We start from the raw sequence: 25,873 nt of genomic DNA, 5'->3' as shown, positions 1-25,873 counted from the left end.
AGCACGTGCCTTCCCCTATTAGAACACAGTTAACATATTACTAATTCATTTTACTAAACTGAATAGTTATCAAATCACCTTTCACAAAACTATTTCTTGAGAAACTGTTTTATAAACTTAGTAGGAAGTAAGGATGAGTAGTGAGGAGAGTTTAGACATACATCCTCATTATTAGAGAACAGATGATAAGAAAGCCATGACATACCAAGTTTTTCACAGCTGATAATTTGATTTCAGTAACAAGTAAATTTGTTCTATACTTTTTTCCATTGATTGTTTTCTAAAGCTCTGAAGTTTGGGATTTAAGATCATGACTATTGACTGTATTTTTAAACATGCCTATTATTTTCATTAGGCCAGTTGTAGAATTAATTGCTAAAAGAGCTGTTTAAATGACTAAAATCTCACAATCCTTGTCAGCCATTACTTATTTTTCAGCAGGAGTATTAAACACAGTATTAGTCGGAATACCTATAGGAATTCACCAGATGCCTTAGGATGTTTGTGTTTGGCATTACTCTCTTACAGGTGTAAGAATTGGGTTGTTGCTTTAGTGGTAATGGTGCTTTTTTTGAATCAAAACTTTACTATTAGCAAACACTTTGAAATATACAAATACCAGTGCTGTGGCAAAGAAGTAGATGACATATAAACAGTATTTCAAATCTCATCTGCCTAGATTTAATCTGATTTAATAATAATGCCCTTAGAAAACATTTAATACTTTCAAATGTTCGTCCTTTTGTTTTCTAATTTTCTAAAAAGGGTGCTCTGTGTTCACTAAATTATATATGCCTATATATGATAATTAAATATGAGATACACTCTCTTATTGTGTACCTTTCTATCTAGAAAGTGGCACATAATTATAGTGCTTCCTAGTAGTCCATTAAAGCTACCTACTAGAGAAATAGAATAATTCTAACATAGTCACAAAATAATTTACTGGTATCATCAAGCTATGCTATACATTAAGTGTACCAACCAGTGGAGTTTAGTTAAGTCTTATTAGGTTAAGAAATTATATCCATAATTACTGCCACACTTAGAGCTGAAGTCTTCTTCAAAATTATTGACTTCTTGAACATTTCATAATTTTACGTGTTTTCCAAGCAATTTGCCATACTTAACTAACATTTGTGCTTCTTTTTTTCTTTACCATGCTTACAGAAAATTCAGGTCTACAGGGAGTGGATTATGACTCACAGTAGAAGTAGTGATGATGATAATGATGATGACGATGATTAGTCAGATCTGAAATGTTCAAATTCATATGTTCTTTGTCATTTTATTTGGAATGTTTCATTAACATGTTTTGTATGACTACTACCATAATGCCCATATGGAGTTAAAAGTACGTTTTCCTTTTAAAATGTTTTTCTATGTATTTTCAAAAACAAAAATGTATGCATTATTTAAGCACGGAAAAATGTATTTTATAGCCAAAGTAGGGCATACCATATATTATAGCATTTATGTGTTTTATAGCTTTGTAATAACAGTTTGTCTTTAAGATTTAAAGTTAGACAATTTTTTTTTTTAACGTTCACTAGTTTCATTTTAAAGTATCTGTTTATTTGTTAGCAAAATGCTGTTTTTAATGTTCTCTGTAAATTTTCTGGGCTGTAATATAATGTAATTGAGTTAAAAAAAAAAAGAAAGAAAAAGAATAGTAATAGCCAGTCAATATTTTATATTTATTTAGTATTTTAAAAGCATCTTCGTCAAATTTCTTCTAATAATAACAAACTTATATAACTTGAAGCAATACGAATTTGTTGTTCTATTCCAAAATCATATAGGTTGAACTACTATTATAAGAAACATTCATGATTTGTCATAAAGGTTAGATAGTGAAATAATTTATAGTCTGAGAATGAAGAAAAATGTTCTTTGGTTCTTTTATTTCATTTTATTATGTATACATTTTCTGAAACAGTGAACAAAGTTGGTTTTACAATCATTATATTTACTTATTAGCTTACATATCCATGTGCTATATCCTTATTATAAAATGTTATGAATTCAGGACAGAAGAATTGTTATAGTAAGCATAATTATATGTATTTCTTCTAGATAATATTGGGAAAATGTTATCTATGTTTCTGAAAGATGTATAAGCAAATCTGTTTTATGTTTTGCATACTGAAGGCTTTTTTTTAAATTTCAAACTTAGATGAAACTTTTTGTTCTATTTTTCTAGTATATCAGATGTACTTAAAAAAAAAAACTCGAAAAAGTTAATGACTGTTAATAGTATGATGTTTAAACCCTTATGACTGCTCTGCATTTGGATCAACAAAGGAACATTTACCTTAATTTATGTTAAGCATTTTGCTTATAATGAGCTTATATTAGACTGTAGTAGATAATTGCCTTAATTGTTCAGCTTTTGGTTTAATTTATTCAGCCAATGACTTGAGTCTCTTCTAATTCTTAGGTTTATTAAGATTTTATCTCTATAAATCATTATTTCTTAGAAAATGACCATTTCAGATTTTTAGTATTGAGCTTACAAAAAAAGAAGCTAAAAAATTTTGCTCTTGAAATTTCTACCTGCCTAGCAGCATTGATTCAAATTAAGTAGAAATCCAGGTTGTGTATGCTAGGACTAAGAAATATGTGAATGTCAAAGAATTTAATTACTGTTTTCATCAAAATATAGTATTCTTATCTTTTTGGAGTAAGGTAAATAAATTAAAACAGTGACCATTAAAATAGTCACTGCTGGTATCAGAGACAATTTAATTTGTCTTCGTCTTGCATCCAGTGCTCTCTCACCCTTGGTCAAAATCAAGCAAAGTCTGCTGCTTCTACTGGAAGCTGGAAAGAACATAGTCTATTGTTATGTATTGTGTATGCCTGAGGAAGGAAGGGTTTGGTAATTTCATTGACTTCTTGATTCCAACTATGCTAAGCATGCGGCCTTTCTAAAGGAGAAAATGCTAACTGCTTGTTTGCAAGAAATTTACTGAGTTTCCTGTGGTTGGTCTGTGACACTGTACAGTGTCTGTACAGATTTCACAAAGGTCCTTATGAATTTATCTGGGAAAAGTTCTGGATATTTTAGCAGTGCCTTACCATTTTAATGAAAAGAAAATTGGAGGTAGAATTACATTTATTTAAAATCTCTTAAACAGTAAACAAGATTTAAAATAATATTCTAGTAACTAGTAAACTTTGTTCATGTGGCCTTAGGGATTCATCCTTAAGTTTTTAGCCCTTAAAAGTGGCATACATTCTTTTAACAGTATAATTGGCCTTGTTCTTTCTGTTTCTGTTTTCCTGCCCCAGTGAAATAATCTTTTCAAGCTTCTCTGCTGACAGGTATTAATTATTTTTTCAGTTTAAAAAATGTATTTATTATGTTAATTTTATTTGAGAAAAATTTAAGCCTGAGGATTGCTCTATGTTTTCTTGATGGAGAAATAGGACTTGGACAAAAATATCTTCTTATTCCTCATCAAATATATAGAAAATTAGTTCAATTTTGGGACTTTAAATGAGATGAACCGTTCTTTTGTTTGTTTATTAGTGGCCCTGTAATTAATTAGAACTTTAAAAATGGGAGTATCCATCTAATAGTGAGAAAGCTGAGTTTGAAAGATTGACTATGTAATACCACACCTTTCCATAACCTTTAACTTTATTTATATTCCAAATTTCTATGTGGTCATTGCCTATGTATAGAAAAAGGGATAAAGGGATGGAGAGTTCTTCTGTCTTCTTTTCTAAGGGAATAATCACTCATTCTCTATTTTCCTTTGTGTCTACTTGACACTTGAATAACATAGTGAAAACTGGCAAGAAGAAGAGTTTATAAAAATCCTAAAATTGTGAACACCTATCATCATGGATAAATAATCTGTTTTTAAGAGCCTATAAATGAAATTAATTGATGCTCACATTGGTATAGATATAACAAAGTAAATCCAGAGTAATATTACTGACTTTCAATATTCCTTACTGAAAAGGAAGTTGGAATAAATTTCAATTTGCTTCTATTTTTAAAATAATCAGAATTTTATAAATTTTACCTTTTGAAATTATTCAAAACACATATCATTGATGTAGTGTTGAGTGTTGACTTTAAGGTCATGTTATGAAAATTAACAGATGGAGTTAGATCTGTGAGTAGGACATCAAAGTTCAACATGAAGTATGTGCTGCTGTATTTTTCGTCCCAGGGTCATATACACTATAGAATGATGACTGCTGGGACAGCTACTATAGTAGTTTGTCTGATTTAAGTCCCATGGTGAAATTTTGCATTATACTTTTCCTATAGTGATGGGAGGAGGACCAGAAACAACAATCCAACTGTTACTGAGTACTTTTCTACTGTATCTTCAAGCCACAGTTTTTTCTTTTATAGGTTTCCTTGCATATTTGTAATTTATTGTAGTAGTCCAAAATATTATAGGTCCTATAGGGTCTAAATAAGATACACAAATCATTCATTTAAGTCAAATAATAATTATGATGGTTATGTAAAGAGAATGTCAGTTTTATTTATTATCCTACACCTTTGAAATAAATGGAGATCAATTAAAAATGTTTAGATTGTTAATGTAATCTTTAATTTCAGTAGATGAATATTCAAGTTTATGAAGTGCAGTGAGTACAAGCCATACTATATACAAAACCTTACAGAAAGGCCTGAATCAAAGAAGAATGAAACACATGATTTCAAATAACGCAGACCGTGTTAGGGAGCTAATTAGAATAATTTATGATGGTCATATGTAGGACTTTATGGCTTGGTTTGTTTTAATGTGGTAGACCTATTTTCATGTCTGTAATTATCTCTCAATCAGTGTGATAAATTTATTTAACAATTATTTCATATCAACCAATATGTATATAGGAATAGTGTACCTCCAAATATCAGCTTTAAAATAAACATTTAATAATTTTATAAAATTGGTTTTTAATGTAACCATCTTTATTGCATATACATATCCTATGCAGTGAAATGGTAACAAAGATATCTACTAAATTTGCATTATGCTATTTCTTAGAGATCCTTAATTATTTGAGCATTCAAAATATAGTCATTGTGTTTTTATAAACAGATAATCAGGATAGTATATATAATTCTTAATCGGGAATGCTATGTTTTTATACTGTAAATTATTATCTATGAATAGCTTGTTAACTATATTATGTCTACAAAGATTTTTTGAATGTATTCAGTAAAGCTTGGAGTTTCTTTGAACTAAAAAATTTAGAGACTCGCACTCCATGGAAAAAGGTAAATCTCTCTTGCGAATCACTGGACTAACATTGATTCTCAATCTACAGTTTTAGTATTTTACAAAAGATGTGAAATTTTTCAAAAATTAAAGTAGATTATTTTCTACATTGTTAAAGTAATATATGCTCAGTAAAGAAAAATAGGAATAGAAAGGAAAAAACTTACCCTGTCTCCCCACCATTTATTATGGTGTATTTCATTTTTTAATTTTTATTCATGTAATTATGATTCAAATATATAAATTTGTTATATATTTTTTATTATTGTAAATTTTTATAAATAGAATTACTATTAACTTCTAAAGAGTAAAAATGTGACCCATTCGGTCCCCAGTGTGGGAAACCTGGTCTTTACTTATGGAATACATTATCACCAGCAGGACCTTTCTATGTTTTGTTTTGTTTTTTTTTTTAATGTATTTATTTATTTATTTATGGCTGTGTTGGGTCTTTGTTTCTGTGCATGGGCTTTCTCTAGTTGTGGCAAGCGGGGGCCACTCTTCATCGCGGTGCGCAGGCCTCTCACTATCGCGGCCTCCGTTGTTGAGGAGCACAGGCTCCAGATGCGCAGGCTCAGTAATTGTGGCTCACGGGCCCAGTTGTTCCGCGGCATGTGGGATCTTCCCAGACCAGGGCTTGAATCCGTGTCCCCTGCATTGGCAGGCAGATTCTGAACCACTGTGCCACCAGGGAAGCCCTCTATGTTTTTATAGTTGATGTAGAAGCTTTTTCTTTTTGATTGAACATATTTTTACCTTTTGACTCTGCCTTTTTTAAAAAAAATTTACCCCTTAAATAAATCTTCTCAAAATTCATTTGTGTATGTACATGTATGTATAATCTTTGTGTTTTTCATTGTGTACAGATATTGACAGCTGGGTTGTCCCATGGGGGTAGTATTTTTCAGCCATTTCAGACATCTAAAAATTTTATCTGTGTTTTCTTTGAATCTCTTACATGTCTTACAAAGATATCATAGATGCCATTATATAAGTTGTAGAAGGGACGCTGTTTTCGTTTGTTGTATATTTCTTTTCTTTCAGAAATTACAAATGTTTATAATTAGCTTCAAACACTGCCTTAATAGCAATTGGAAGATAACTACCTTCAGCTGATGTGGTCTTTCCCTTTACTTCCGGAAGAGAATTACAACTGATTTGGGGAAAAAACGGGCTTATCATAGGCAGTCAGATCACCAGAGTAGTGCTGAACATTCTTCCTGGCTTCATCTGAAATTTTGAGTAAGTGGACAAGAACTATGAGATAAAGGACTATTGGATTTCACTCTTCATTTTTAACTCTTCCTCTCCAGAAGCATACTTCTGAATGGGATGAGAAAACTGAAGAGAGCCAAATTCTGTTATCAAAGCAAATTAGAGTTAGCATCTCAGATAGCAGATGCCATGAAAAGATTACCTGTCCAACTTGGATACAATTCTCATACCTCATTTATTAGCTTAATAGAACTCTCTTGGAGAGTCTTTGGCACATCATTTTTGAAAGCATATACTTTTGAACATTTAGTAGTAAGTCCCACTAACTTTATTTTGGACCAGTGGACTAACTCACCCCACTTAGAACCTTCCAGAATTACATAAAAATAACTGTGTGAATAAGACTTTGAAATTGTATCTTTTTCTGGAGGTGATGGTCCCACTTAGGGGAGGTTCCAGTTTTCTCTTTGTCAAAAAAGTGTACAATGAATTTTTAAATTATTTTTTAATCCAGTAACTGAAATGAGACTAATTTGATTATTAAATCTTTTTCAAAAGTTTGTCATCATTTCATCCCATAAATTTATAAATATATTATGGAAGGATAAATATTAAAGTAGAAAATGTAGCACATTTAAAAGAAGTAAAAATGTTAAGCTCAGATAGGTTCAACTTGAGTCTTTCTGCTTACCGAGGATGTGCAAATAGAGCTAAAATTCTGCAGTAAGTTTTAGTTTAAAAGGTCTTTAGGCTTTATTTAGCTAAAGGTGCTAAATTGTAACCTGGGATTCAACCCATGACTTCTCTACTGATACATGAGAGCCCTACCTTACAATGTCCTTTGGTTACTTTCAACAGCACATAGGTTCTCAACATAACTTGAGCTTAGTAAAGTTGATTCATATTTTATTTTAGTGTGTGCTCTAACAATAATATTGTTAGAAGACTTTATTATAAATTATGAAAAGTCTTCTTTATTAGCCAAATATCCTATGAGAGAAAAGCTGTTGTCTTGCCAAATGAAACAGTTCATCTTCATAGAAAATTAGATTGGAGGCTGCTTTCATTCATCTAAAAACAAAATTTAATGTCATCTATAAAAGGAAACACCATGTATAGTTTTTTGCCAGTTAAGAGTCTTTAGTTGTAAATTCAAATGAAACTGATATCCTATCTGGTGATGATTCTGATGAACTGTATATCAGTGAAAATTTACCGCTAAAGAATCTTACAGGAAGCAGTATGGAGAAATGTACATTTAGACATTTTGTGCACTTTGAGTCTGAGTTAGTTGTTTATTAGTCTTACTACCTTCCAAAGAGATAATTATCCCTGGGTATTATATGAAATGGAAGTATTACAGGAGATGTGACACAGCTTGTGAACTATCTGAATCCATATTCCAATGAGCTGTTAAAATGGGATCCCACTTCATCTAGTGGAATATATGTATCTCCTCTATGCTAACTCATTTTGACAGTAAAGATACCTGGGGTGCAGTAATACCGTATGGCTCAGGGCCTGGATTCTGGAACCATGTAAACCTGAATTCAGTACTAGCCTTTTCCTTTTACTAGCTTTATAGTCTTTTATTCTAGTCTGATCTCATATTCCAGACTATAAAATGAAGATAATTGTAGTACTAACAGTACTTTGGTATATAATACCAAGATAATAGTACCTTGATGGTGTTGCTAGGATTAAAAAGCCAGGTAATATATGTGATTATTAGTACAGTGTCTAATAGGAACTTAATATATTTTCATTATTCCAGATGAATAATAACCAGTGTATGCTGGTTCTGGTCATCATTATTCTATATTCCTCATTTGTCTCCTCTTTGCCAAAATAAAAGCCATCATTAAATTTTGCCTTTTTTTTTTCTTTTAAGGTTAATAGAATAGTTAGAATGTTGTGACGGTTTCCACACATTAATTGGTAAGCGATAGAAACAATAAAACCTCAGTGATTTGGACTGCTCTGAATTATTTCAGTATTTTGAAAGAAATGTTATTCTTTTCAAGTTTATATAGTATCATGGGTCAGTAAATGTTCAATAGAGGTGCTGCTGGAAATGCATTAGAGAGACTTTTGTAACTATTCACTTACAGTGTTTCTGACCAGTTTCTCTGGCTCTTCTTGTAGAATGTATTAGGTACGTTAATTAATGGTCTGCTGTTGTCAGTGCACATAATTATGTCATGAGCATAATTCTGTCCTTTCTCCAGACTGTTTTAGTTGAACCAGTTGGTGACAATTCACATCTCTTAAGATAATAATTTCTTTTATTTGATTTTATGTCACAGTGTTATGCTCAGCTGTCCTGTGTAAGCTGACTGTCAAAATAGCTTATTTGCATGGAAGGAGACAAAGGTATGGGGGGAATTAAACAAAGCCTTATTCCTCTTCAGATTTGATGACACAGTCAATGAGATTCAATTTTTTTAAAAAAAACCAATTTGCCTCACATAATAAGCTAAATACCAATTCTTCACTTGTGTTTATATTTATTCTGCTATATATATGAAATCATTGAGCTTTCAGGTAATGAATTTCTATATTTGCCCATGAAGCTTAGTTGAATACCTTGTTTTTCCTGGCTATAGCTCTCAGATCTGTTGTATTTAAAGTAAATTGATAAAACCTTTTCTATCCCTAAGCCTTAATCATATTACCCTAAGGAAGTTATACTTACTGACTACATTTTTCTGTAAAGAGAAGATTACAAGTCATTTATTTATTTACCTCTTAAATAATTGAGAAATGGCAGCATTTACCATTTTGTTTTGTTTACCTCCCTGAATTTTGTCATTTTTAAAAGTACACTTAATTTTTTAGTATAATCTGTTGATAAACTTTTCATCTTTCCCCATTGTCTCCAAACTATTCAAATTAGCCAATCTATAGAACCATTTATTCATTATCCAGTAGATTTTCTTGCTCGATAGCATTTTGTTCTTTATCTTTTTCATCTAGATGAATTTCATTTTCCTTTTATCACTCATGCTGCTATCTTAAAAAATATATATATATCTATATATATACACCTCTATGAAACTCATCTTCCAAAAGAAACAGATATTGATCAGATTTTGTTTTTGTTTTTTGCTTAACTGTATTCTTATCTTTACCCAATTTTCTTAAATATATTTGCAATGAATATTAGCACCTTATATTGTTTGGGATTTAAAGTCTTCCATGTTAGTGATTTGTTCATATCTATCTTTTCATATTTTGCTTTGTTTTTTCAGAAATGTGTTTGTTATAGAACTGTGCTAATTCATAGCATTTAGATGGTTGGAAAGTGTTAGCAGTGTTTTCTGTATTACTATAGTTGTTAGGTATGTTCTTTTTCTAAAGTACTGGGACTTAACTGGCAGGAAATACGGATATTATTAGAGAATAATGCTGACACAACTGTCTTTCCAGTTCCTACTTTTTGTGTGTTTCTAACGTATAATCAATTTGGTTTGGATTTATTTATATCTAGTAAACTAAGGCTTACATACTCAACTTTTCTAATGCAAAAGGGACCCTTATCAATAACCATACATTTTGTTACCTGTAGGTTCTGACAATTATATATAACAAATGTAGTTTCCTTTGTGCTTCTCTGTTTATTTCTTAAAGTTCTTAAATGATGATGGATAATTCATATATTTTTTTAATGAATAAGGCAAAAAATGCTTTTCCTTTAACACTGTAGCATGTAAGTGAGGCTAACATGTCTATAGTACTGGCTATTGTACTTGATACTTCAGGCAAAGTCATTGATTTTTCTGCCTAACTTTGGTCTTGATGCAAAGCCTACATGTGATTCTTAGCCCTGGTTTTGCTAATTCTTCATTTATTTTAAAGGGTATCCCAAATTATTTTAGTAGAAACATTCATACCTAGTATCTGATTGGGGTGAAGGAAGATAAGGGATTAATATTACACTATTTGAACACTGTTAACCTAAAAAAGTTAAGCCAGCCTGAGCAGCTTTAGCAGCCTTCCTCAGCAGCATCCAGGGATGTTGAAGACATTTTTGAGGTACCATGGAAACGTGTGACTGATACTATCATGGTGTAGTGAAAAGCACTGGAATTAGAAGTGAAGAAACCACTTTTTTGAGCCCAGTTTTGCAACTGACAATATGACCCCAAGCAAGTCACTTAAATGTAATCTTAATCTAATAACACAAGGTTGTTGTGAAGATTAGATGGGAAAGACACTTAAATGATCCTCGATTTCTTCATGTGTAAAAGGAAGAGATTAGTTTGGATGAACAATAATATTCCTTGAGGTCTAAAATTCCAGGTTTTCAAAATACTACAAATGATGTTTTGAAAAGTATAAAGCTTCATATGTAGTGAATTTACAGAGTCAAATAATTTGGCAGGAAATTGTGACCAAAGGCATGACATTTGTAGATTCTTTACAGCATGATGGAAGATGATGGCTGATAAGCTATCACATTCTCTCCCATCCTTCTATAGGATTTAGTTCGAAGTTGTAGCTTCTTCTCATTAATGCTGTTCTTATTCCATAGTCGCATGTTTTAATGGAGACTGACTAGCAAAATTTTGCTGTATATTGAGTTATCTTTGATGTGTTTATTTAAAGATTGACCATTCATGTTTCAAGTGTTGCATTTAAGGTTTTTGATGAACTCCAGAAAGCACTGCATGAGTTACTTTTTTTTAGCTTTTATTTATATCAGATGCTATTGTGACTATTAAAAGTGGTTTAATTTCTTAAATGTACGGATTAGATTGGGTCTGAAAAGTGGAAAGTGATGAAAGGCAGACTCAACTGCAATACCCAGACTTAACATAATATTGAAATAGAAGTTAGTTACTTAGAATTGAACCATTAGCTTTCAAGTTATTTGAAGATTGTAATCGATTAATGGGGTTTATAGACTCTTGTCTTCTAGTAGTAGTGATGTTCTTAAGGAAATCAACATTTGTATTCTATATTTTAAAACTTGGCCATATAGAACAAAAGAAAATACTTACAAGCTAATTTCTTTTCCAGTACCAAAAAACTGAAACAAAAGGATGTAAAGTTAAAAATAAAAGCTTCACTTCTAACCCCACCTCCACCGTTATCCTTCCCAAGCCCAGAGTTAAATGCTGTGAACAGATTTGGTGTGTTACCACCAACACTTCCAGAAATTCTTAGTAATTTATTCATTAAGTAAGTAATTCATTATTAGTAATTTATTTTCAGTTATATCTTGCCCATCTTTCTGTATCAGTACACACAGATCTATATTTTTTTTAAAAATAAATTTATTTATTTATTTTTGGCTATGTTGGGTCTTCGTTGCTGCACGCGGGCTTTCTCTAGTTGCGGCGAGTGGGGGCTACTCCTCGTTGCGGTGCGCGGGCTTCTCGTTGCTGTGGCTTCTCTTGTTGCGGAGCACAGGCTGTAGGCACACAGGCTTCAGTAGCTGTGGCTCGGGGGCCCTAGAGCGCAGGCTCAGTAGTTGTGGCACACGGGCTTAGTTGCTCTGCAGCATGTGGGATCTTCCCAGACTAGGGATAGAACCCGTGTCCCTTGCATTAGCAAGTGGATTCTTAACCACTGAGCCACCAGGGAAGTCCCAGATCTACCTTTTATTACCCTTGTAAGCAGGATTGTTTCTTTTTCATGCATAATGTCCCATTGTATGCCTATACTATAATTAAACAGTCTCCTGTTTCTGAACATTTAGGTTTTTTGCATTTAACGCAATATAACCATGAAGATTCCTATGAGTATGTCTTCTCACATCTTTGCATAAGATAAATCATAGCAGTGGAATTGCTGGCTCAAAGGATACATTTATTTAACTTGAATTTTCTTGATTTTGAGTTAGATTGAACATTTTCTCATATGTTAATTGTCAGATTTTGTGTTTTGCTAGACTACCTGTTCATATCCTGTACACATTTTCCTATAGATTTTACTCATTTTTCTTCTATTGGTTTATTCATATTACTAGAATTCTGTGTGTTATGAAATTAGTTATATATCACTGTATTGACAGATATTTTCCCAATTTATTTTTTGTTTTATTTCTGTTTATTTGCTTACTGTTTTGCTATTCATTAGTGTTTAACTAATGCTATTCATTAGTTCCCTGCACCACCAGGGTAGCCCTGTGTTTTATTTTTAACCCTTCACTTTGATTATTAAAATGTTATTTTATTCTAGTACTTCTGTAGTTTCATTTTGTATAGTTAAATCAGTGATCCATGTGGAATTAATTTGGTGTAAAGAGAGAAGTAGGAAAAAAATAAAAGAGAGAGAGAAGTAGGAATCTAGCTTTAGCCAGCAAGTTGCTTGAAGCACCATTTACTTGAAAATGCATGGTTTTGACCAATAATTTGAAATGCTGTCTTGATTTCTTAAATTCCTATGTTTGGATATATAGGATTTTATAAAATCCTATTGCATTTTGGTCAGTTTCTGGAATCTATTCTTTCTATTGATATTCTGTATACAATTTCCACTAGCATCAAACTGTTTCACGCCTGCAACTTTATAAATTGTATTAATATCTGCTAGGGTAGTTCTCATTCTCTTTTCATAATTTACTGGATAATATCACTTTTTTTTCTAGATAAATTTCATTATAATATTGTCAGATCACTTTTCCCCCTCCCCAAAACAAATGAACAAACATCATTTTGGGATCACAGTGTGTATGTATAAAAATGGGGTGGGGGAATAACATCTTTATTATAATGAATTTTTATATTCAAGAATAAGACATGGGGCTTCCCTGGTGGCACAGTGGTTGAGAGTCCGCCTGCCAATGCAGGGGACATGGGTTCGTGCCCCGGTCTGGGAAGATCCCACATGCCGCGGAGCGGCTGGGCCCGTGAGCCATGGCCGCTGAGCCTGCGCGTCCGGAGCCTGTGCTCTGCAACGGGAGAGGCCACAACAGTGAGAGGCCCGCGTACCGCAAAAAAAAAAAAAATAATAAGATATTTCCATTTTAATGGAAATATTAATAAGATATTCCATTAATAAGGATTTCCATTTTCAAATTTTCCGTTATTCCCCTCAGTAGACTGTTACAGCTTTTAACATACAAATTCTGCATGTTATTTGTTAAACTTATGTGTAAATATTTATCTTTATTACCCTTGTAAGCAGGATTGTTTTCCTTCCATTTTTCAAACTGATTATTGTTTATATAATAAAGTTACTGGATTTTGTGTACTTGAGTTTTCCAGATACTGTCATCTGAAAGTAATTTCTACTCTTCCTCTCCAATATTTGATGCTTCTTTCTGTTAATAATTTATCATTTCTTAAAACATGACCCATTTTACCTACTTTTACAAATTTATTTGCATAATTTATATGTTAATAATTTTTATTAATTTCTTCTGAATCTCTGGTTATGTCCCTTTTTCATTTGTAATTCCAGGAATTGGGGTTTAATTGCCCCACCCACTACAGTAAATAGTAAAGATACTCTTTCCTCAATATTAGGATCTTTGAAGTTAGAAAATTCTTCCATGCAGTTAATTTGTATGTTTTATCCTGCTGGGGTTTTTTTTTTTAACTTCTGTCTCCCATAAAAAGTCTATTGTATCAGCCTTCTAAAGCAACCTTATTATGAAGTCACTTGTTAGTTTTCTTCTAAATTACATAATTTTAGTTTTTTGATATAGCCTCATGGAACACAATTTTCCAGAATCTTTATATTCTCTTTTGGAATTTCTTCAAGAGATCTAACATTTTTGGCTAAATTTTTGATGTATCTTAGTCGCAGTTACATTGCTTGCCTTTAAAAAATAATAGTCTAGCCTGCTATATATTTTAAATAGCCAGAGTAACTCCATCCTCAGAGCAAATGGTATTGAGAACAGATTTTAAAAAGCCTATTTTGCTTATGTAGTTAACTTTATATTTTTTGAGACAAAGAATTGTTGATCATGTCATGGATAGTGTTTCAGCAGTCTTAAAGATAAATAAAGGCTCTTGCATATGCTGGTCCTCGGGTTTCCTGTTTTTCCAGAAACGGTCTGCTCCTTAATTTTGAATGAATTGTGAAATTAGCAAAGAAAAGCACGTTTGTAAGGCAGATAATGGAAATTCCAGGGAAGAGGCAAGGTGGGAGCTAATAGTAATTTATGTGATGCATATGTTTAAATATGTGTTAGTGTTTACATGTGTTTTTGTACAGGTATGATCAAATACTAATCTGTTTTCCAAGACAAAATGAATGTGATGGTTTAATAGTAACTTCAGTAGGTTCCACTTAAACTTTGTAAAATAACAGTATCTTCTAAAAATCTAGCATTAAACACTGGTATAGCTGCAATTGACTAATCTTGAATAAAGCAGTACAAATAGGTGCTTTTAAAAAGGAAGCAGAAGTGATTTTTTGAATATTCAACTTTCTGACAATATGTTTACTGTGTAAGTGTGCTAACGATTTGCCCCCTTGAGAAAGGTTTTTAGAGGATCAGTAAGGCATTACTTGTATTAGAATAGGATATTATCAATTTTCTCACTCTCACCTTTTTTTTTAGGTCATGGAAAATGGAAGATTTGCAAAATACAAATATTTTACCCATGTCATGATCAATAAAACAGACATGTTAATGATAACCAAAAGGTAACTTTCTTTCTCTAATATAATTTGATAAGGGGTTAACTGATAGCCACCCATGAAGTGAAGCAGTTTTTATTCACATCTTGTTCCACATATTTAACACTGATTCATACTAATTATGGTTCTCTTGCTCTACAAGCCTCGTGCCTAAAACTTTGTACGCATACAGATAAATGCATAACCATGCACAAACATAATTTTAAATTAAATATTTTAGCATTTGTTTCAACCAACTAAATGGATAGAGAAATTCCTGTAAAACTATCCTCTCAAGTGTAGGCAATACCATTCCTTCCCCCTCTCTGAAAAAGTATGCAATTTCAGGTTGCCCCAGAAGTCAGTAGTCTTCTGGTGGTATCTAATCATTAGAATATATAGAGATTCACTCACATAAGTAGATATACCACTGGAGACATTAGTTTTTTGGGGGATACTCCCAACTACAGCCAAATCTTCAAATAAACCTGTAGACAGTAGACGGATACATGTAAAAATACACAGTGGCATAGCCTCGGAGGGGCAAGTGTTTGCAGGAAGTATTATTATGAAACCACGGAAAAGAATAAGCAAGTGCAGTAGTAGGGTGGATTTCTGGATGATGCAGAGTGAAACTGTGGCTGAGGAGGAGAGATTATGGCTGAATAGAAAGGAGTGGCTAATTAAGCTGTGTGGCTTTGTTCACTGCCAAAAAGGTAAACTTATATAAGCATCTTGTTGGTTCGAGTTGACTATTGAACTTAGCAATCATTTTTAATGTTTTTAATCCTAATAATTTCTGAGCCCCAAATTTATAGCACTATCTTAATTTTCTTGTTTAAAAAGTAACATAAAATATAGAAAACTCACACAGTATTAGAAGGTATAGATGTGAAAGCCAGTATTCATTCCATCTCAGATACCAGTCCCTCTTTTCCCCTTCCTAGAGACAACTACTTTTGTATCTTTGAAATATTCTATGCCTATGCAAGCAAACATGCTATCAAAGCATACATCTGCCTATAAAGGCATACACATACATATTTTAATGTAAATAGGAATCTATTTTAACACCATTCTGTACCTTAATTTTTTACTTAAGATCTATGTCTTTTTATTTATTTATTTTTGGCTGCATTGGGTTTTCGTTGCTGCACACAGGCTTTCTCTAGTTGCGGCGAGTGGGGGCTACTCTTCGATGCAGTGCGCGGGCTTCTTATTGTGTTGGCTTCTCTTTGTTGCAGAGCACGAGCTCTAGGCACGCGGGCTTCAGTAGTTGTGGCATGCGGGCTCAGTAGTTGTAGCGCGCAGGCTCAGTAGTTGTGGCACACGGGCTTAGTTGCTCCGTGGCATGTGGGATCTTCCTGGACTAGGACTTGAACCCATGTCCCCTGCATTGGCAGGCGGATTCTTAACCGCTGCACCACCAGGGAAGTCCCAAGATCTATGTCTTAAAGAGTATTCCATGTTAGCATATGGAGATCTTTCTTAATTTGTAAATGACTGCCTGGTATTCATTCAGAAGTATGTGCTATAATGCACATCTAAGTTGTTTCTGAACTTTTATACTTACAGACAATGCTTCAACAGTCATTTTTCTTCATAGCAGCATTCACTCATGTTTTATTAACCCTTCTCCCCATTGACTGAGGGAAGGGTGACTCATCAGAGTTAAACAAGAGTCAGTTGCAAAGTTTATTATTTCCAGATCTTGCAACACTTTCTTTTCTTTTGGCTGCGATGGTTTTTCGTTGCTGTGCGTGGGCTTTCTCTAGTTGTGGCAGGTGGGGGCTACTCTTCATTGCGGTGTGCGGGCTTCTCATTGCGGTGGCTTCTCTTGTTGTGGAGCATGGGCTCTAGGCACGTGGGCTTCAGTAGTTGTGGCTTGCGGGCTCTAGAGCACAGGCTCAGTAGTTGTGGTGCATGGACTTAGTTGCTCCATGGCATGTGGGATCTTCCCGAACCAGGGATCGAACCTGTATCCCCTGCATTGGCAGGCGGATTCTTAACCACTGCGCCACCAGGGAAGTCCATTGCAACATTTTAGAAATTACTTTCTTCTCAACATAGTAGACCTCTTTAAATGAGGTCACATAAACCTTGACAGAGTACATGTAGTAAGCTAGTTGTAGTTGATTGAAAGATGATATTTATACTTAGGAGGTCCTTTCTTTCCAAATTTTGCACTTGAAGATAAAGAATCTTTTAATCAGGAGAGGGAGTACTAGGCGCCTGAAATAAGATTAGCCTATCTTTGATTTTTCACATGGTTGAAGATGTACTGGAAGACCAGTAGGTTTGTTCCAGCAGCCCCTATAATCCAAGATTGGTGATAGAGGGGATCAGAGGCAGAAGATTGAGATGAAAGAAAGAAATCTTAATTAGCTTTCTCCTTTTCCATTCTAGCCAGGTGCCAGCTGTTACTTTAATTTAGTCCCTTAACTTAAAGCATATGTCACTTAAAGAAACCTCTGGTTGTACCTACAATTGATGTTTCAACCAGAAAGAAGATTTGGGGAAGAAAGACCTTTGAAGGAAGAATTAAATAGAATTATTATAGACAGAATGAATTTTCATCTCTTGATTTCCTTCCTCAAAATGGGGGGAAAACAAGAATTAATTTTAAAAACCTCTTTCTGATACAGGTTGGTAAATATATTACATGGAGCCTTAAAAGCATTTTGTTCTAAAGCATTAATTACATGAAGGTTCTCCAAAATATTGCTTGGTAGCTGGTTCTCTACATTTTTCCTATTTCTTAAAAACATTCCTTATACATTTTACTTTATAAGTACTTTATGTTTTCTAAGATAAGTATGTTGTGCTATACATTTCCCACTAAACGTTGCTACATAAATTTTATGTTTTCATTCTCGTTCAGTTCAAACTATTTTCTAATTTCCTTTGAGATTCTTTGACCCGTGGATTTTTTTTTAGAAGTATGCTTTTAAGTAAGCATTTGGAAGTATTCTTGTTATCTTTCCATTACTTGTTTTCTAGTTTAATTTCATTATGATCTGAGAATATACTTTGCATGATTTCAGTTCTCTTAAATTCATTAATGTTTTTTATGACCCAGAATATAGTCTTTTCTGGTGAATGTTCTATGTGCCCTTGCAAAGAATGTGTATCCTGCTATTATTATTATTATTATATTATTGAATATAAGTGCTTCAGTTTTTAAAGTGGTTTCTTTCTTTCTTTTTCTGAGTGGTGTGTTGTTTGTAACAAAAGGAACGTTTGGACAGCTTACATGTGAGTGGCAGTATAGTTTTGATGAGTTTACCAAAGAGCCATTCATTGTTCATGAGAGAAGGTTGCGCATCGAAGCAAAGGTATGTTGAATAGATTTTTTTGAAAACTTGGAACTGAAAACAACACGTTAAAATAGTCTTTACTTTTGTAATGTTTCTCCCTCTTTTTTACATGTTGCTTCGTCTTTGTATGGTTTTTCTTTACACCTGCTGTCTTACTCAAGCTTAAAGAAAAGAAAGCTAGGCCAAGAAAAAATGTGCTACCTTATGTGCTCTTACATGGACCACAACATTACTGGGCCCTCATTTTATACTCAGTAACAGAACCGCAGCTTTCCTACTGCTATCCAAGGCACTAAAGTGAGATATTTGTACACCTCAGAATCCCTAGCAGTTGCCTACAGAATTTTTTTCCCTGAAAATCTTGCTGATGGACACTTGAAAAGTTCTCGCTCTAACAGCCCATTATTGGTAGTTCTTTCTCTTTTTATAGATATTATCTTCCTAATTCAGTTATAATCTTCTTGAATGCGGAGGCCATTTCTCACTCTGATTTCTAGCAGCTAGAACAGTACTTGGTATTTGGATGTTGATATAAAATACAGCAAATTGCTAGTCATTTGGTAAATCATCAGAGTCTCTATATCCATTGTAAGTTGTAATGATTGCACTAGGTACCGTAGGTGACACAGAGAAATAAAAGATAATATATTTGGCCTCACAGTATTTGACCAGACACCTATGTGAAAAGGGCCGCTTTGGCACTGGCTATATTAATCAGAAATATGTGACTCAGCCCAAGTTAGTTTTGTTTACTGTTATTTTTGTTTGGTTTGATTTTGAGGGATTTAATTGGCTCATATAACTGAAAAATCCAAGTCTATATATTGTAACTTAATTATGCTCAAATGATGTCTTTAGTATTTATTCTCACACCCTTCCTCTCCTCCTTCATTTTGTCCATCTTTGCTGCCCTCATCTCTAGGTTCTACTTTCTTCAGTTTGGCTTCATTCTCAAGCAGGCTATCGTTTGGTGACACTATGGCCAGCAGAAGTTCCAGGCTCATATCCTACTAGCTCAGCAGAATGAAAGCTTCTCACTGGGTCTCACTGGGCCACCTTTGGTCACTTCCTTGTTCCTGAGCCAGTCACTTTAGTCAGGGGCTGGAATGGGCCAGTTGGCCAGGTGAGGGTCACAGGATCATTGTGGTGCTACCAAGAAGGAAGGGTCAGCTCTATATGAAGTTTTGGGAGTGAAAGAGGGTGAAAAATAATTACCCAAAGAACATTCAAGAAACTGTTACTGGAAGAAGGGGCATTGGATGCAGACAGGCAGAGACAACAGATTTCTTCTAGACTAGCCTATAGAACAGAACTGTCCCTAGGCCTTGTGCTTAACTAGTGAAGACCATTTATCCAATCTTACCATTCATTCCAAAGACATGGGGCAGCTCTTAAGGAGACTGGATGTTAGTTTTTGAGGATCTTAGACCAACTTACCCATTGAGAATTTCTCTGATTCACTCAGAAAATGAATAACCCTGTGGCCATATATGAAATGATGGATAGTAGTAGCTGTTAGGCTCTGCTGTAGCCCATATTGCATTTCCTGGCTTTTTTATCTCCAAGGATAAACTTCTTACCTCCTTCATTTCTTCCCCTTTCACCTTTCCCTTGCGACCTTATATCAGCAATCATACTTTTTTTTTTTAATAATCTGATTTCTTCTGGAGTCTGTATATGCATGGTTAGTTGAATTACTTATAGAGATTGTTAGACTAGTAAAATATTGCTTCCTCTGTGTCCTTATTACTCATGGTTAATAGAAGTAATCACCACACTCCTCGATAATCCTATTCTATTTGCCCCTCTAATGCTTAATATCCACCATTAGGTAGTTCTCCCACAAACACAACAGAATATCAAAGGAGTTTAAAAAATGGAGGACAGGGCTTCCCTGGTGGCGCAGTGGTTGAGAGTCCGCCTGCTGATGCAGGGGACACGGGTTCGTGCCCTGCTCCAGGAAGATCCCACATGCCGCGGAGCGGCTGGGCCCGTGAGCCATGGCTGCTGAGCCTGCGCGTCCGGAGCCTTTGCTCTGCAACAGGAGGGGCCACAACAGTGAGAGGCCCGCGTACCGCCAAAAAAAAAACCAAAAAGTGGAGGACAATCGTATAGAATCTAAGACCCACCCTGATTTCTTTGATTCTGAAGTTACATTCTTATTGCATTCTTATTGGTTTAAAATGTCAGAAGTTACATATATAAACACATACATACACACACATACATACCTATACAACACGTGTATATGTATGCAGACATACATGTGTACATTATTTTTGAGCTGAATTTATCATGAGGCCATAGCCAAATATCAGGAACTATCTGAGACATTATTTGGAGAGGGAAAACAGTGGTACTGCTTCTAGATTGATCTCCTTCCCATCCTCTGCATCAACCCTTGACAGCTTTAGCAACTGAAATGTCACCTAAAGCTTTTTATCTTAGGTTTAGTGATAACGGATGGCTTCGAATTTAGTCTTTTTTTTCCATTTGTGTTTGATTCTTCTTGATTTCTCATTCTTGGCTTTTTTTTGGTGGCATTTCTTTATGGTATTTCTACAACTAGATTCCCATGTTAATGAAGCTACTTATTCTATTTATAGGAGCGGGTGAAGTCTGTATTCCATGCCAAAGAGTTTGGAAAAATAATTAACTTCAAGACTCCAGAGGATGCAAGGGTAAATATAGTCAATCTTTTGGTTAAACAGATAGCAGCTTCTCATTTCAAAGCCATGTAAGTTGCATTATTCTTTAAGACAGATAAGTTGTGTTTGTTTTTTAATTTTATGTTTGCATTTTGACAGTTTTAATATATGTAACTAGATAATATTTTCCACAAATTATTTTTTCATTAGATTGAATTCAACACACCTACTTGTCTTTGAAATCAAATTGTTCTCTTATTTTAAATCCTAACTGGAATACTTTGCCAAAAAAAGCCAACAAATGAAAGAAATTAATGCACTCTAATGCTAATCTACTAGCTCCAACAGGAAAAGTATAGCCCCACATTGTTTATTTCTCTACTGTATAGCTATAGGGATTTTTTTTTCTTTAATTACTGTAGCCTGGCACAAGGGAAAAAGAGCCATGCCTGTGGTTAGAAAATCTGGGTTTAAATACTGGTTCTGTTCCTTCTTGACTGTAGGGCCTTGGGGAAGTCAGTTAACCTCAGCTTCCTCAAAATGTGAATTATGTGAACTGAAAAGCACTATACATACTTTAGGGATTATGGCAATTATAGGGAAGTGCACTGTCAAGAAAAGGAAGACTATGAATTGATTATCTACCTCGTTGGTCACAACTAAGACACTATTCCTGATACTGAAGTATACTCACTCTGTCGTGAAACTTACAATAAGAACACATGGGTTCTTTACTGAATCCCTGGGCCTCCCGACCTCTCTGTGTTGGTCCTGGCTGGTTATGATTATTTACCAGTTCACTTCTCACATCTGGAGCTCAAACCAGAAACCTCTCCCACCCATACACATGTACCTTGGACCATTTAGCATGTGCTGTGCAATTTTCTATCTAGACATTGGGTTATAAGGTAACACTGACATATTAACAGTAGAAAACTGAAAGGAGGCCAAGTTACAAAGAAAGAGAGATAAAGTTACTACACCCTTAATATGCATGTTGCCTGGAACAGGGAGACAGTAGAGCATGATGACAGCACGACTTTCAGGCCATCTTCTTTGTGCTGCTGAAGGACATTACCTTCAGTTTCTCTGTAATAAGTTTTCCATTTAATCTCTGTCACTGTGTTATTTTATCCCAGAAGGTTTCTTTTTAATCCTCCTGCTCTGCCAGAAACATCCAGAAAAGGCTACTGAGTCCATTTCTCTTTCTCTGCTTATCTTAGAGCTATTTTCACTAGGTTCTTCTTAAGTAAAAAAGCACAAATATCTTTGCTTAAGCTTTTCATAATGGGATAACACGAGTATCACCTCCATGGCTTTTATTTGTCATGCAGGCCTAATGATAATAGACATTATTGACAAAAAGGTTTACACTTCATTTGCAGTTTAATTTTGTGATTTCAGATCCTTTCAAATTAGAAAAATGTATCATAAAAGCACCTAATATGCTCAAGAATGTTGCTATGCTGCTACCCACTGTAGAATTATATGTACTTATTCCTACTCAATCAGTAGAATCCAATATATGGAATCGTGAAGGTTTGTGATACAGAATTGGCATAGGTTGAAAGGAATTCTACATAGATGATTTTCACACTATGTCAGAGTTATTCAATCCAGCTGTTAAATTACCCTTCTCTGTCAGGATGCTTCATTTTACTTTGCTTATTCTGAAGATGAACATCTAAGTCCAAAGACCTTAGAAAAACATTATTACTACTGTTAAATCAAACCCAGTACCATTGTCCCTGAGTCATCTGGGCCATTTAAGTCAGTGAATGATCTCTCCTGCATAGAGAATTTAATTATTGGCTATAGCAGTATACTCCTAACTAAACTGGAAAGACAACTTCTAGATTTTCATTCATTATATTTTGTCATTGCAAGTTCATTGAAGTTAAGTAAATGTTGCTTCATTTCCCCACAACAGTGGATCCTCAGAAAGCTAGAAGAAGCAAGAGAACCTTCCCCGAGCCTCTGACAGAGACTGCTGCCTGAAGATACACAGCAATAAATCATTACAATTTCTACCTTGTACCTTCTAAAACCTGTTTGGGGAGTATAGTATAGGAGTAATTACAAGTACTTTAAAAAAAAAATCAGAATCAAGTAAAACAGTTATGTGATGAAACTATTTCAACTCTTTGGGGATCCATTTGGTTTTCTAACTTGAATCATGCATCTGGTTACAATTCTAATTACTTTATAAAGGAAATATTTCTTTTATGAATCTTAAATATTTGCTCCAGGTGATTCTCTGTAATGGTGGAGAAGTTGCCCATATTTAGCCTAAATTTAATGGCGCTAAATGTAATGTTCCTAGTTCACATCTTACAGTTCTATCATGCTTGCTTCAAGGTCCCTGAATGAGTGATGGGTAAATGATCAAATCAAACATTGTCTTAGTGGTATCAAGATAACCTTGGTGGTAGTTTCTTTAGAAACATGAAGTTCTTTTTACAGATAAATATTTTGGTATGATTTTCCTTATTTTTTTTAAATAGAGGGTAGGTTTGAATTACTATTTGAAGTACATAGCGTGACTATGAAAAACAATCTTTTTTATTTTATATAATACAGATTGACTAATACCCCTTCAAGCCTCATCCTAAGAAAGTCTTGAAGAAATGAGTGTGCTACCCAAAAAGGGAAGGCCCCTCTCAGAACTTTCAAGCCTTAGAAATACTTCCTCAAGCCAACGCCTTGAGATCTACTTGGTTTACCAAGGTCATGTTTAATAGATTGCTGACCTTAAAGGAAAATTCCTGAGGCCTTAACAATACCAACTTCCTATTCACTGGTAGTATGAAATAAACAAAAGTCCCACCATCTTAATACGAGTTATGCTTCAGAACAGACAGCCCCTCTCTATACGCATGTCGGGTAAGTGTATGTACCCTAAAGTCTAACCCAGTAACCTGTCCTGTTGGCAATAGATTGAGAATTTCTGGTTTGCTTTCTCTACAATTATTCAAGTGAGAATTACTCTTAAGTGTATACTCGTCAGAACAAAAATCGTGGGCTGCACATTAGTAAAGATGTCAGGGGGGGTATTTTCCTTGATTTTTGTCCAAGATCCTTGTACCTTGATATTAATGGACTTTTTCAAGTGAAAGGGGATGAATATATGATTGTGAACCATGAAGAAAATGATGCAGTGTCTTAGTTATTGAATAATACAAAGTATTTGATGCATGTTGAACGTACCGCCAAATTACTATAAACCGTTTTTAGAATTGGAGACTATATAAGTCAATGGTTGTGAAATTCTCCTCAGATTCCTCGCTTTGTTGTAAAAGCTAAAATAAACAGCATGCCAGACTGTAATTGTATTTCTTCCTGACGAAATCTTGCTACTAAATATTATTGATTTTCCTCTGATTAAAAATCTCATTGTTTATTAATAGTTTCCTTCAGAATTTTTTTCTTTGCTGAACATAAATTTAGTCACGAGATGACAAATTTCAAATCTCATCATAGTGCATGCTCCCATGATGACCTTTGTTCAAAGTAACATGCACTTTTTCTCTGTTGCTGAGCTCTGCCAATTTTGCATACGTTAGAATTAAACCTAAGAGTAGAGGTAGTCAGAAAGCTTTTATCAGATTGTCCTCATCTGAAATGTTGTTTTACTGGAGTTCTAGTCAGTGCCATTAGCCAAGTACCTCATTACCTACTCCAGTTTCATGACTTTATACTCAGAAAAATACAGACCCATAACTTTTTGGGTATCCCATAGTAAAAGGGAAAAGTCTAAAAGAGTAAGGATAGAAATTCTTCTGGTATCCTCTGGAGGCCAGGCAAAGTGGGTCTTGTAACTACTATACATGCAAAGCCAGTGTGCCTATCCTTCCTGTTCCCTTACCAATGAGAACCTAGAAACATCTTTCCTTATTCTTTCTCTACCCATCAGTCATCTACCCACTAACACCTCCTATCAATTCCTGTTTCTAGAATGGAAAGACCCACGATTTCAAGAGCAGTAGTTTATCAATTGTCTTAGAAGATTTTCTTCATCTAAACAAAGAACATAAGTAGATCACTAGATGTCAGTCTTTTTAGCATAACATTTTACAATTATGTGTTTGATTCTGTAGTCTTTTTCTTGAATATTACAGAGTCCATAATCTTATGGTATTTAAAAATAATCTACCCTGAATTATATTTAACTGTGTTTAGTGGCTGTCTGCCTGAGAATTGCAAACTTGTCTTCGTTTTTTGGTAATTGCGATGGAAGATGTCCTGAGTATCCTGTCCTTTATCTCTTTGTATTGATATTATGTGTTAGCTATAGCCCTGTACCCTTCATGTATCCTGATATGTGTTTATTGTATGAAGCTGAAGGCAGAGTGTCTATTCCCTGCCAACTCTCCTCCAGAAAACTATGATCCCTAGACATGGCAACTTTTTTTTTTTTTAAGAATCAATTTTATTTATTTATTTATTTTTGGCTGTGTTGGGTCTTCATTGCTGTGTGTGGGCTTTTTCTAGTTACAGCGAGTGGGGGCTACTCTTGGTTGCAGTGTGCAGGCTTCTCATTGTGGTGGCTTCTCTTGTTGCGGAGCACGGGCTCTAGGCGCATGGGCTTCAGTAGTTGTGGCACACAGTTTCAGTAGTTGTGGCTCACGGGCTCTGGAGCGCAGGCTCAGTAGTTGTGGTGCATGGGCTTAGTTGCTCCGCGGCATGTGGGATCTTCCCAGACCAGGGATCGAACCCATGTCCCCTGCATTGGCAGGCGGATTCTTAACCACTGCTCCACCAGGGAAGTCCCTAGACATGGCAACTTTGATTTCTGATACAATAAGAAGCTTGTGATTTCTTCACATTTACAAAATACTCTCTGAACCAAAGAGCATGT

The 25,873-nt window shown here is 34.5% G+C and overlaps 1 protein-coding gene across 2 annotated transcripts in view; it reads left to right on the top strand.

Moving 5' to 3' along the window:
- VPS13A (vacuolar protein sorting 13 homolog A) overlaps positions 1-24,419 on the top strand; it is a 236,658-nt gene extending 212,239 nt beyond the window's left edge. Inside the window, exons 69-72 of one of the 2 annotated variants that reach the window (XM_060154950.1) lie at positions 14,992-15,077; positions 18,262-18,385; positions 20,974-21,048; positions 22,946-24,419. In XM_060154950.1, the coding sequence (XP_060010933.1) occupies positions 14,992-15,077; positions 18,262-18,385; positions 20,974-21,048; positions 22,946-22,996 (336 nt within the window). In that variant the 3' untranslated portion in view covers positions 22,997-24,419. Of the gene's footprint in view, positions 1-1,170; positions 1,325-14,991; positions 15,078-18,261; positions 18,386-20,973; positions 21,049-22,945 lie in introns of those variants that run through there. The other variant, XM_060154951.1, reaches the window with a different exon arrangement.
- Positions 24,420-25,873: the final 1,454 nt, after the last annotated feature.

Source organism: Lagenorhynchus albirostris, chromosome 7 (assembly GCF_949774975.1).
Source record: "Lagenorhynchus albirostris chromosome 7, mLagAlb1.1, whole genome shotgun sequence".
NCBI lineage: Eukaryota > Metazoa > Chordata > Mammalia > Artiodactyla > Delphinidae > Lagenorhynchus > Lagenorhynchus albirostris.
The sequence above is the reverse complement of the archived record's forward strand: the minus strand, read 5'-3'. Positions and strand labels throughout refer to the sequence as shown.